Source organism: Dendrobates tinctorius, unplaced genomic scaffold, assembly GCF_039654945.1.
Source record: "Dendrobates tinctorius isolate UK_male_01 unplaced genomic scaffold, ASM3965494v1 ptg000022l, whole genome shotgun sequence".
NCBI lineage: Eukaryota > Metazoa > Chordata > Amphibia > Anura > Dendrobatidae > Dendrobates > Dendrobates tinctorius.
Window position 1 is genome coordinate 10,739,054 of NW_027361690.1, and position 14,990 is coordinate 10,754,043.

The 14,990-nt window shown below is 43.7% G+C and overlaps 1 protein-coding gene across 1 annotated transcript in view; it reads right to left on the reverse strand.

Annotated features, from left to right (window-relative positions):
- Positions 1–14,990, reverse strand: part of GLDN (gliomedin) — a 77,935-nt gene that overhangs the window by 38,038 nt on the left and 24,907 nt on the right. Inside the window, exon 3 of the mRNA XM_073568441.1 lies at positions 7,804–7,821. Within this exon, the coding sequence (XP_073424542.1) occupies positions 7,804–7,821 (18 nt within the window). The remainder of the gene's footprint in view (positions 1–7,803; positions 7,822–14,990) is intronic.

Sequence of the window (14,990 nt, forward strand, 5' to 3'; positions counted from 1 at the left end):
GCTCTGACCCTGTGTTCTGTCTCGTACTCGGTTGTGCCTCCTGGCACATGCTCTGACACTGTACTCTGTCTCATACTCGGTTGTGCCTCCTGGCACACGCTCTTACCCTGTACTCTGTCTTATACTCAGTCGTGCCTCCTGGCACACACTCTGATTCCGTGCTCTGTCTTATACTCAGTTGTGCCTCCGGGCACACACTCTGATCCTGTACTCAGTCTCTTACTCTGTTACACCTCCTGGCACACCTGCTGCCTGATTCTGTGCTCTGACGTGCTCCTTGCACGCTTCCTGCTTCACTCACACCCGGACGAACGAAGTCTCTGTATACCACGTGTTCCCGTGTCCACACTTTACACGTTCCTACAGACACTCTCACCCACTCGTGTCTCCTGTGAGCCGGCCGCCTGGTGCCAGCAGTCGTGGTGCCTCACCCCCTGGGGCTTGCCCCTGACACTCCCTGTATAGGGGGTGGTCTTCACTAGGTCAGCTCGCCCTGGGAGGGTTGGTGTCACGACCCAGAGGGTCCACTCCAGGAGTCGTCACAGAGGGCAGATGTTTTAGCAAGGTGGGGGCCAAAAACAATGGTCCCTTTTTAGGCTATTAATATCTGCCCTCAGTCACTGGCTTTCCCTCTCTGATGGAGAAAATTGCGCTGGAGCCCATGCAATTTTATTCCGTGATTATATTCTTTCAGTTAACACCTACAGATCCAAAATCTTACACAAACACTCTAATAGAATTAGTAGTCACTGACATATATAAATCTCCCTGATATGCAATGGTTTACTATACGTAAACCATGTCTCCTATCCTGCCGGCTTCTGAAATTATTTTACAGAAGCTGACAAATGAATTAACGGCTATTCTGCTATCTATCTCTCAAATATATATGTGTGTGTATGACATATATATATATATATATATACGTATATATAGACACCTATACTATGTGTATATATCTTGTCTACGTATTCTATTATTTACTGTACGCAGCATCTGCCGGCTTTCACTATTTCTATCTATAAATCTATATGTATGCACATATATACAGTGCCTACAAGTAGTATTCAACCCCCTGCAGATTTAGCAGGTTTGATAAGATGCAAATAAGTTAGAGCCTTCAAACTTCACACAAGAGCAGGATTTATTAACAGATGCATAAATCTTACAAACCAAAAAGTTATGTTGCTCAGTTAAATTTTAATAAATTTTAAACATACAAGTGTGGGTCAATTATTATTCAACCCCCAGGTTTAATATTTTGTGGAATAACCCTTGTTTGCAATTACAGCTAATAATCGTCTTTTATAAGACCTGATCAGGCCGGCACAGGTCTCTGGAGTTATCTTGGCCCACTCCTCCATGCAGATCTTCTCCAAGTTATCTAGGTTCTTTGGGTGTCTCATGTGGACTTTAATCTTGAGCTCCTTCCACAAGTTTTCAATTGGGTTAAGGTCAGGAGACTGACTAGGCCACTCCAACACCTTGATTTTTTGCCTCTTGAACCAGGCCTTGGTTTTCTTGGCTGTGTGCTTTGGGTCGTTGTCTTGTTGAAAGATGAAATGACCCATCTTAAGATCCTTGATGGAGGAGCGGAGGTTCTTGGCCAAAATCTCCAGGTAGGCCGTGCTATCCATCTTCCCATGGATACGGACCAGATGGCCAGGCCCCTTGGCTGAGAAACAGCCCCACAGCATGATGCTGCCACCACCATGCTTGACTGTAGGGATGGTATTCTTGGGGTCGTATGCAGTGCCATCCAGTCTCCAAACGTCATGTGTGTGGTTGGCACCAAAGATCTCGATCTTGGTCTCATCAGACCAGAGAACCTTGAACCAGTCTGTCTCAGAGTCCTCCAAGTGATCATGAGCAAACTGTAGACGAGCCTTGACATGACGCTTTGAAAGTAAAGGTACCTTACGGGCTCGTCTGGAACGGAGACCATTGCGGTGGAGTACGTTACTTATGGTATTGACTGAAACCAATGTCCCCACTGCCATGAGATCTTCCCGGAGCTCCTTCCTTGTTGTCCTTGGGTTAGCCTTGACTCTTCGGACAAGCCTGGCCTCGGCACGGGAGGAAACTTTCAAAGGCTGTCCAGGCCGTGGAAGGCTAACAGTAGTTCCATAAGCCTTCCACTTCCGGATGATGCTCCCAACAGTGGAGACAGGTAGGCCCAACTCCTTGGAAAGGGTTTTGTACCCCTTGCCAGCCTTGTGACCCTCCACGATCTTGTCTCTGATGGCCTTGGAATGCTCCTTTGTCTTTCCCATGTTGACCATGTATGAGTGCTGTTCACAAGTTTGGGGAGGGTCTTAAATAGTCAGAAAAGGCTGGAAAAAGAGATAATTAATCCAAACATGTGAAGCTCATTGTTCTTTGTGCCTGAAATACTTCTTAATACTTTAGGAGAACCAAACAGAATTCTGGTGGTTTGAGGGGTTGAATAATAAATGACCCTCTGAATAAACTTTTCACAATTTAAAAAAAAATTAAACAAAGAAATAACATTCTTTTTTGCTGAAGTGCATTTCACACTTCCAGGCCGATCTACAGTCCAAATGTCACAATGCCAAGTTAATTCCGAATGTGTAAACCTGCTAAATCTGCAGGGGGTTGAATACTACTTGTAGGCACTGTATATATATATTCTTTGAAGATTTTCTTTTAAAAAGATGTGCACAGTTTATTTTTACAATGCTATTTTAACATGAGACTTAATATAGAGAGAACTGCTGTACGTAAAAGCTCATGTTAAAATCACATTGCATACGGATTGCATACACATGTCATATGGATGTTCCGTGGAAAAATCACATGGAAATCGCATTATACTCGTATAGCACTTGTCCGTTTTTTTAGTCCGGAAATATTTTTCTCGCAAATGGGCATGAGCCCTTATACACAAGTCAAGGATGTATTGAATATTTCACTGAGCTAATTAATAATAAAACTGGATCTCTTTAACTGCATTTGGTCTCTGTTAGATACTGTGACGTCCGTCTGCGGTCTGGGCTGCAGCCAGCCAACACCCCGAGAAACACTGATACCCTTTACCCCTATACAGGGATCTGGATTTATAGCAGAGCCCAGGAGGCGCTGTCTGAATAGGAGCAGTAGCCCGAGCAGGACGGTCGCCAGAAAGGTGTTCCAAAACAGGACAAAAACGTAGTGGTATCCAGGTCTAAACCAGTCGGGCACCAAGATACAAAAACAGTAGACAGTAGCAGAGTCAGATTCAGGCCAAGGTCAGAGTCATAAACCAGGAGGGCAGCTGAGGTACAGAATCGTTAGGCAGAAGCAGAGTCAGAAGTCCAGGCCAAGGTCAGAGTCATAAACCAGGAGGGCAGCAGAGGTACAGAATCGTTAGGCAGAAGCAGAGTCAGAAGTCCAGGCCAAGGTCAGAGTCTGTCAACTATAGCAATTCACACAGTAACACGCAGGGGAACCAAGAATATATCCGGCGGCTTGCAAGCCCAATCCCAAGGTATTTGAGGGATCAGGTCATCCCTCACAGGCTCCCGGGCTGATGATGTCATCAGGACCGCCCCCAGGACCAGACCTGATGACGATGCACCAACCCCTTCATGTCTGACAGAGGAGCGGAGTCTACGTCCACTAGACGCATGCGCAGAAGCCCTTTCACTGTTGCCGCCATCACTCGGGCGCGAGCCACGGCGCCTCCTAGTGGCTGAGGGCAGAACAGCAGGCCCCGAGTTCGACGACGACATGTCAGTCCGGCGCCTCCTGGTAGCCGAGGCCTGGACAGCAGGCCCTGAGCCCGAGGGCGGCGTGACAGTCCGTCGCCTCCTTGTGGCTGAGGGCAGAACAGCAGGCCCCGAGTCTGACAGTGACGTGACAGATACATACTAGATCATGCACCAACTCTAATTCTTGGTCTCATCAAAATTTAAGGCTCATCTTTTCTTGCTTTTCCTTTCTGTATCACCACATCCTCTCCCCTTTGTATTTAGTCCTGTTTTTTGTCCACATGAAGAGAAAGAAAATCAGCAATCATCACATTCTGCAATTTAAGGGTTCTTTTACACTTGCCGTGTTTTTGTGAGCCATTTTTGTGGCCCTAATAGAATTCTATGGGGCTGCAAAAACGGCCCACAAAAATTCATCGGAGCGCCATGTGCTATATGACCGTGAGAGCCATATATACGGCTGTGAAAAACTATATCGAGTTTACTCAATATTTTTCACGGATCACAGACACAGCCACAATACATTTCAATGGTACCGCAAAAACAACGGTAGCTTCCGAGAAGGTTTTTTGCGGCCCATTTTTGCGGCAGACCGCAAATATCACTGCAATACGGCCCGCAAAAAAAAATGGTAAATGTAAAAGAAGCCTTAAAGTCTTTCCATACAGACAACAAGACATCTATGCTTTGTACAGTGGGGTGCGAGAGAGAGAGGTGGATGATGGCCGTTTTGCACTGACATAGTGCTTCTACAGGTTTGCTTTGGACCCATAAAAGAGCTGGGGTAGCGCCTCTCTCCTGTACACCTCTTGTACACCGCATGGATGTCCTGGTGTTTTTATTAACCCCTTCATGACATATAATGTATTGGTACATCATAGGTCATGTATTCCCCTTGATGCAGGCTCTAGTGCTGAGCCAGCATCTTTTCCAGCACATGACAGCAGATGATGATTTTTGCTATGTATAGCACAATTGATCAGAAGATTGCAGCTTTAAGTCTTCTAGGAGACTATCGGAGCAAGTAAAAAGTAGTAAAAAAAATTGCTTTTAAAAATATTTAAAAAATGTAAAAAATATAAAAGTTCAAATCACCCCCCTTTTGCCCCATTCAAAATAAAACAATAAAAATTAAAAAAATACATATATTTGGTATTGCTGCATTCAGAAACGCCAGATATATCAAAATATAAAAATAATTAATCCAATAGGTAAACAGTGTGTTGAAAAAAAAAATCTAAATGCCCATTTTACATTTTTTTGGTCACCGCAAAATTGCAATAACAGGTGATCAAAACATCATATGTAGCTCAAAATGGTATTAATAAAAACATTAGCTTGTCACACAAAAAAATAAGGCCTCACCCAACTCCAGATCCTGAAAAAGATGCCACGGATCTCAGAAAATGATGTCATTTGTTTCTGTTTTTTTTTATAAATTTTGGAATTTTTTTCATCACGTAAATAAAAAAGAACATATACATGTTTGGTGTCTGTGAACTCGTAATGACCTGGAGAATCATAATGGCAGGTCAGTTTTAGCAGTTAGTGAATATGGTAAAATAAAAACAGTTGTGAAATTGCCATTTTTTTTTGCAATTTAACTGCACTTGGAAAAATAAAAAAGCTATGGCTCTGAGAAGGACAGCAAAAAATGGCAATTTAACTGCACTTGGAATTTTTTTTACCATTTTCCAGTACACTATATGGTAAGTCAATGGTGTCATTCAAAAATACAACTCATTCTCCAAAAAAACAAGCCCTCACATGGCCATATTGAAGAAAAATAAAAAAGCTATGGCTCTGAGAAGGACAGCAAAAAATGAAAATGCAAAAACGGAAAATCCTAATGTTGTGAGGAAGTTAAAGGACTTTCAGGATGTGGTGAGTGCCGCATATATTTCTCTTCATGTGGACATATTGACTTACTCTTGCTGAGCACCACTGGATTTCCTGCTGACTTTAATGTTATTTTATAGAAGCTTGGAATGTGTGATATTTCCATTCTATTTTAGATATGTTATGTTGTGATGCTTTCTTTGGCTGCCAGATTATAGTCAATGACCCTCATTCATCAAGACTGGCTACTTTCTTGATGGTCTTCGTGACGGGACGTAGAGGAGTTAGTGGAGTTGGTTTTGTCTGCATGCCTCTTCGTGAATTGGAGAAAGATTTCTGGTGTAAGGAATGCCACAGCTTATCATGAATGAAACGAGTTGTGGCATCATGCTTCACCCACCCCGGCCATGCCAATTCTTGCAGAACTGGGAAACTGCAAAAAGTTCCAACATTTTTGTGCAACTCTGAGTTGCGACAAAATTTACTGACTTTTCAAAGCAATTTATCCAAGACTTCCGGCTAAATTGCTTTGATGAATTAGGGCCAATGTATCTACTATATTTGATCACCTGCTAATAACCATAACTACACATTGTACTGGCTGATTTTGACTTTATTATGGTGTTTTCCATTACTTACACTATATAGAAACTTTTAGGCCGGGGTCACACTAACCGACGCAAAATACGGTCCGTAGTTTACAAGTGTAATACGGATGAATGACCCCTAAATAGTGCTCCGTATGTCATCCGTAAGCAAGGTGTGGTTGCGTATTTTGCGCATGTCTGCATCCGCATGTAATCCGTATGGCATCCGTATGCAATCCGTATGGCGAGATTTTCTCGCCGCCTTGCAAAATGGACATATAATGGAGCCCTATGACAGGGTTCCTCACAGAAACGAAATAATAGATATAGACACATAGAATGCATATATATATATATATATATATACACACAAGTCATTGAGACAAACAAATATATACTGCATATATATTTATATTTCACAGAGTTCTTCATAGCAGAATAGCCGCTAATTAAATTGCCAGCTTCTATCAAATCATTCCCCAACCCGACATGAAATGACACATGGTTTACATTCAGTAAAGCATTTCATTTCATGTTTTTTAATATGTCCCTGATTAATAATTAGATGAGGGTTTGTGTGCAAAATTTGGGAGTTGTAGTTGTTATTTTAAGGGGTTAATTCGTTGTTAAAAAATGCGTGGGCTTCCCATGGCCCTGTAGCAGTGGCGAATGGGTTAATCTAACAAAGGGTTAATGTCACCTTACAATCGAATGGTGACATTAACCCTTTGTTAGATTAACCCACCCGCCACCACTATAGGGCAATGGGAAGCCCACGCATTTTTTAACAAAGAATTAACCCCTTAAAATAACAACTACAACTCCCAAATTTTGCACACAAACCCTCATCTAATATTAGTCAGGGACATTTTAAAAAACATGAAATGAAATGCTTTACTGAATGTAAACCATGTGTCATTTCATGTCGGGTTGGGGAATGATTTGATAGAAGCCGGCAATTTAATTAGCGGCTATTCTGCTATGAAGAACTCTGTGAAATATAAATATATATATATATATATGTTTGACACAATGACATGTATGTATAGATATATGTATTCTATGTGTACATATCTATTCTTTCGTTTCTTTATTAAACCTGTCAGTGTGAGTTTACTGTATAGCGCACTGAATTGCCGGCTTTTCTAAAAGACACCGGGTGCGTGTTTCTCGCAAGTCACATATGTGGTCCGTGTGTAATGCGTATTTTTAGCGCACCCATAGACTTGCATTGGCATACTATGGGCGTAGTACGCTGACAATCGCAGCATGCTGCGATTGGCACGGACCGGAGAATACAGATGAGAAATATACGGCTGTTGGGAGCAAACCCATAGAGAATAATTTGTTCGTGTGTAATGCGTGCTTTTAACGCCTCTCACTCGTCCGTATTCCTCGCCAGTGTGACCCCGGCCTTAATGACATTACAGTTAAGCAAAAAAATAAGCAATTTATGTTTAATCTTCAAAAATAATAAAGCTATAGGCAAATTTATTAGCTGCTCAACGTGCTCATAACAGTTACACTACCCATATATATGTGGTATGGGCCACATGCCAGGTGGGATTGCCACGATTATATATTTATTTTATTCATTCATTCATTCATTTAAACATTACAAAATAAGATAATTATAAAGGTAATTATGAAGATGGAATATTACTTACCTGGAGGCCCAGGCGGACCTGCAAATAAAATGAGTATAATTATTAAAATTGCGAACACTTTAAATGATATTGTTAAAATATGCTCTACAGCTGGAATTTACAGGCAGCCCATGCAGAGAATAGATTAGGTATCACTGTGTACCTTCCTAATAAGCAAGGAAAATAAAATGAAAAGGACAAATAATGAAAAACAATTTTCATAAGTTAAATCGGTTGTCTGGGATTTTTTTTCTAAGCTTAGGTGAGGGACAGGACAGGAAATATGTTAAAATAATGATATAAATATTGTAGGGCTGCTGTTTTGGGTGTCCTCACCAGTCCTACAGTCATAAAATCATCAGTCAGGTGACACATGACTGTGGCAACCAATTGGCTTCAGCAGTGTGGTCGCATGATTAACTGCTGTAATGTTAGCAGAGACAACTGGAGCAGTAGCTCTGACATGTTGGCGTTTGACTAGGTAAATAAAATATATTTTATTATGTTATCACACCTCCTGCTCTTACCTAGTTTTTTAAATATCAAAAAACTCCTGTAGTTGTGATGCCTTTAAGACATAATAGGGTTAAACAATGTAGATTTATGCCCAACTGATAGTATAATAGATATGGGAAGAAAAAAAATTAACTCCATCTGTGCAAAACCACAGAGTTTTTGGCTGCTACTTTTGTGGCTTTTTTCATGATGTCTCATGAATTTATCAAAAGCTGCACACAATTACAGACAATATTGTAGCACTGTGAGACCATAAAGTATTGTAGCACTATGAGACTAGACTATATACACTATTGTAGCACTATAAGACCATAAAGTATTGTAGCACTATGAGACCATACCATACAGTATTGTAACACTATGAGTAGTGTTGAGCTTTCCGATACCGCAAGTATCGGGTATCGGCCGATATTTGCCGTATCGGAATTCCGATACCGAGTACCGATACTTTTTTCGTATCGGATACCGGAATCGGAAGTCCAAAATGCAATGAGCCACTTTTGTGGCTCTGATTGGCTGCCGAAATGACGTCATCATGATGCGCTGTCTGTGCGCATCATGATGCGCCGTCAGTTCGGGCCTTCGGGGGGGCTGTGCCGACTGTCCGGGGGTCTGTGCAGGCTCCGGGGAGCTGTGCCGGCCTGCCGGGGGGGCTGTGCCGGCCTGCCGGGGGGGCTGTGCCGGCCTGCCGGGGTGGCTGTGCAGGCTCCGGGGGGCTGTGCCGGCCTGCCGGGGGGCTGTGCCGGCCTGCCGGTGGTCTGTGCAGGCTCCGGTGGTCTGTGCCGGCCTGCCGGGGGGCTGTGCCGGCCTGCCGGTGGTCTGTGCAGGCTCCGGGGGGCTGTGCCGGCCTGCCGGTGGTCTGTGCAGGCTCCGGGGGTCTGTGCAGGCATCGTCCGATGGGACTACAAGTCCCATCGGGCGATGCCTGCTACCATGACAGTGATTGACACATTAGCCAATGATGGGACAGTAGTAGTCCCATCATCCGGCTAATGTGTTGAATGTAAAAAAAAAAAAAAATTACATGCTACATACATGCTACATACATGCTACATACATACAACATGCATACTACATATATACTACATGTAACATACATACTACATGCAACATGCATACTACATACATGCTACATACTACATGCATGCTACATACATGCTACATACTACATACATGCTACATACAAACTACATACATAATACATATATACTACATGCATGTAACATACATACAACATATATACTACATGCATGCAACATGCATACTACATATACTACATATATACTATATATACTACATGTAACATACATACTACATATATACTACATACTACATACATGCTACATACTACATACATAATACATATATACTACATGCATGCAACATACATACAACATATATACTACATGCATACTACATATATACTATATATACTACATGTAACATACATACTACATATATACTACATGCTACATACATGCAACATACATACTACATACATGCTACATACATACTACATACATAATACATATATACTACATGCATGCAACATACATACAACATATATACTGCATATATACTACATGCATGCAACATACATATATACTACATACAATACATACATATAGACATACAGATATAACATAGAGTAACATAGAGTACATACTCACCGTCACTTGTCACTTTGATCCCCGAAGCCATTGTCCTCTTGAGGAATAAATATCAAAATAAAAAAACACCAATATACTTACCCCGATCCGCAGAAGTCCACGAGGGTCCCACGTCCATCTTGCGTGGAGAACAGCAGCATCAGCTGATGCTACCATTCTCTACCAGCTCCAGGAATACAATGACGGAAGGTAGGTATCCTTCCGCACTGTATTCCTCCACCACTTTAAAAACAAAAAAGTCCCTAGTCTCACTTTATGCCATTGCTGCGTGGGAAATTCATGTTGCATGTAGTATGTATGTTACATGTAGTATATATGTAGTATGCATGTTGTATGTATGTAGCATGTATGTAGCATGTACATTTTTTTTTTTTTTTTTTTTTTACATTCAACACATTAGCCGGATGATGGGACTACTACTGTCCCATCATTGGCTAATGTGTCAATCACTGTCATGGTAGCAGGCATCGCCCGATGGGACTTGTAGTCCCATCGGACGATGCCTGCACAGACCCCCGGAGCCTGCACAGCCCACCGGCAGGCCGGCACAGCCCCCCGGCAGGCCGGCACAGACCACCGGAGCCTGCACAGCTCCCCGGCAGGCCGGCACAGACCCCCGGAGCCTGCACAGACCACCGGCAGGCCGGCACAGCCCTCCCGGCAGGCCGGCACAGCCCCCCCGGCAGGCCGGCACAGCCCCCTGAAATGCCCGTACAGACCCCAGAGAGGCTGTACAAGGCAAAAATAGGGTTTTTCTTATTCCGATACCGGAAGTCCCATAGACTTGAATGGGGCTTCTGGTATCGGAATCGGCGATACCCGATATTTTTTTTAGATCGGCCGATACCATCCGATACGATACTTTTAAGTATCGGACGGTATCGCTCAACACTAACTATGAGACTAGACTATACACATAGTATTATAGCACTATAAGGCTAGATTATACACATAGTATTGTTGCTCTATGAGACTAGACTATACACACAGTACTGAATAACAATAAAGTCAGAACAAAATTTATGTACCAATATGATTGAAAGGGTGAGGTCCACAGTCTCAACTGGGACCAGTACAACCCCCATTGGACACTCTTATATAACCTAGAAAACACCTGATACACAGAGTTCAAGTCCGCAATTTTGTATGAAAAAATATAAATAGATTTTATTAATTACAAAACAATTCAGTATATACACTCACTGGCCACTTTATTAGGTACACCATGCTAGTAAGGGGTTGGACCCCCTTTTGCCTTCAGAACTGCCTCAATTCTTCGTGGCAGAGATTCAACAAGGTGCTGGAAGCATTCCTCAGAGATTTTGGACCATATTGACATGATGGCATCACACAGTTGGCGCAGATTTGTCGGCTGCACATCCCTGATGCGAATCTCCCGTTCCACCACATCCCAAAGATGCTCTATTGGATTGAGATCTGGTGACTGAGGAGGCCATTTGAGTACAGTGAACTCATTGTCATGTTCAAGAAACCAATCTGAGATGATTCGAGCTTTATGACATGGCGCATTATCCTGCTGAAAGTAGCCATCAGATGTTGGGTACATTGTGGTCATAAAGGGATGGACATGGTCAGCAACAATACTCAGGTAGGCTGTGGCGTTGCAACGATGCTCAATTGGTACCAAGGGGCCCAAAGAGTGCCCAGAAAAAATTCCCCACACCATGACACCACCACCACCAGCCTGAACCGTTGATACAAGGCAGGATGGATCCATGCTTTCATGTTGTTTACGCCAAATTCTGACGCTACCATCCGAATGTCGCAGCAGAAATCGAGACTCATCAGACCAGGCAACGTTTTTCCAATCTTCTACTGTCCAATTTCGATGAGCTTGTGCAAATTGTAGCCTCAGTTTCCTGTTCTTAGCTGAGAGGAGTGGTACCCAGTGTGGTCTTCTGCTGCTGTAGCCCATCTGCCTCAAAGTTCGACGCACTGTGCGTTCAGAGATGCTCTTCTGCCTACCTTGGTTGTAACGGGTGGCAATTTGAGTCACTGTTGCCTTTCTATCAGCTCGAACCAGTCTGCCCATTCTCCTCTGACCTCTGGCATCAACATGGCATTTCCGGCCACAGAACTGCCGCTCACTGGATTTTTTTTCTTTTTCGGACCATTCTCTGTAAACCCTAGAGATGGTTGTGCATGAAAATCCCAGTAGATCAGCAGTTTCTGAAATTCTCAGACCAGCCCTTCTGGCACCAACAATCATGCCACGTTCAAAGGCACTCAAATCACCTTTCTTCCCCATACTGATGCTCGGTTTGAACTGCAGGAGATTGTCTTGACCATGTCTACATGCCTAAATGCACTGAGTTGCCGCCATGTGATTGGCTGATTAGAAATTAAGTCTTAACACACAGTTGGACAGGTGTACCTAATAAAGTGGCCAGTGAGTGTATAGTAAACTGATCAAAATCTGACAGAGGGTCTTTACATTAGAGACAGAAGGATTTACACACAAGGTACAGTGAATCCAAATATGATAGTAAGAGGTGGGGGAGCAAAGAACAACCAATTGTCATGTATAGTGAAATGCCTTGGTACCAAATCACACATGATATTTACATAGCCTCAGTATTTAGGACCTAATAGTCCTTTTATGTGCTAAAGTGCATAGTCCAAATACTGGCAAACAGACAGTCATAAACCAAATAAAGGATTGCTTATACCCATAGTGCCTCAATCAGGAACACCGAGTACTGCAGCCCCAACGCGCGTTTCGCGTTGGCTTCTTCGGGGGGCTGTGTATATTTGTGTGTCTACCCTGATCTTATATAGACCAGGGCGCATGTGATCACAGGTGCCGTGGATAGCGGCACGCGTCCTCCGTCCCCCATGCCGGAAATACACGTCATCCCCAGCAGTCAGAGACGATGCGGGTCATGGGGAATTCCCCGATGACGTCAGTGACCTGCATGCATCATAATAAGAAGCCAGAAGTGACGTGTCGGCAATGAGACAATGAGAGAAACGTGCACCCACCACATCATGCTGTCACAGGCTCCGGTCCACATGTTGCATCTTAAGTGTGGGCAAACTGCGTGTTAGAACACATGTATGTCCGGGATAAGCATCCGCATCGTCGCAGCTACAGCCACAAAATTTGGCACAGTCACACATCTGGACCCCGAGAGCGTCCTAATCTATGTTGTGAGCTGAAATTTTAACCCGCGCGTTCCAATTCACCAAACAATTTTGCCCCTATCTACATACTGGGGAAAAGTGTGTGCGCGTCAAGCCCGGCCCCTCATTATGATGTCATAATGCCTCTATTTGCATACTGGGGAAACAGTGTGTGCGTATCAAGCCCCGCCCCTCATTATGATGTCACAATGGTTGCCATGACGACGCTGATGTCATCATAGGTTGCAAGCCCTGCCACCGCTCATTATAATGTCATAATGGTTGACTATGGGATGGAGGATGTGTGATGGGTATATGGGCACTGGATTATGGGATGGAGGATATGTATGACGGGTATATGGGCACGAGACTATGGGATGGCGGATATGTATGATGGGTATATGGGCACGGGACTATGGGATGGAGGATATGTATGATGGGTATATGGGCATGGGACTATGGGATGGAGGATGTGTGATGGGTATATGGGCACTGGACTATGGGATGGAGGATATGTATGATGGGTATATGGGCACGAGACTATGGGATGGCGGATATGTATGATGGGTATATGGGCACGGGACTATGGGATGGAGGATATGTATGATGGGTATATGGGCATGGGACTGTGGGATGGAGAATATGTATGATGAGTATATGGGCATGGGACTATGGGATGGAGGATGTGTGATGGGTATATGGGCACTCGACTATGGGATGGAGGATATGTATGATGGGTATATGGGCATGGGACTATGGGAAGGAGAATATGTATGATGGGTATATGGGCATGGAACTATGGGATGGAGAATATATATAATGGGTATATGGGCATGGGACTATGGGATGGAGGATGTGTGATGGGTATATGGGCACTCGACTATGGGATGGAGGATATGTATGATGGGTATATGGGCACGGGACTATGAGATGGCGAATATGTATGATTGGTATATGGGCACTGGACTATGGGATGTATGATGGGTATATGGGCACGGGACTATGGATGGCGGATATGTATATGGGCACAAGACTGTGGGATGGAGGATGTGTGATGGGTATATGGGCACTGGACTATGGGATGGAGGATATGTTTGATGGGTATATAGGCACGGGACTATGGGATGGCGGATATGTATATGGGCACGGGACTATGGGATGGAGAATATGTATGATGGGTATATGGGCACAGGCCTATGGGATCGTGGATATGTATGATGGGTATATGGGCACGGGGCTATGGGATGGAGGATATGTATGATGGGTATATGGGCATGGGACTATGAGATGAAGGATGTTATGGGTATATGGGCACTCGACTATGGGATGGCGAATATGTATGATGGGTATATAGGCACTCGACTATGGGATGGAGAATATGTATGATGGGTATATGGGCATGGGACTATGTGATGGAGAATATGTATGATGGGTATACGGGCATGGGACTATGGGATGGAGGATGTGTGATGGGTATATGGGCACTCGACTATGGGATGGAGGATATGTATGATGGGTATATGGGCACGGGCCTATGGGATCGTGGATATGTATGATGGGTATATGGACACGGGACTATGGGATGGAGGATAATTACAATTTTCTATAACTAACCACAGTTAGTTACTATGCCCGGGCAGCGCCGGGCTCTTCAGCTAGTATATTTATAAAAAAGGAACAAAACGTAATTGTTCGTTCAGTCCAGCTGGGACCATAGTGTCCAGAACAGATATCCATCTGCATTCCCGCTGTGCAGGGACCCGTTTATAGTCACCCCCTCTTGTACCAAGATGGACACAATCAATGCCCCACACCTTAAGATCATTGGGATTAGACTTGTGTTTCTGTCTAAAATGGCGTGGGATTGTTTTTAGAACA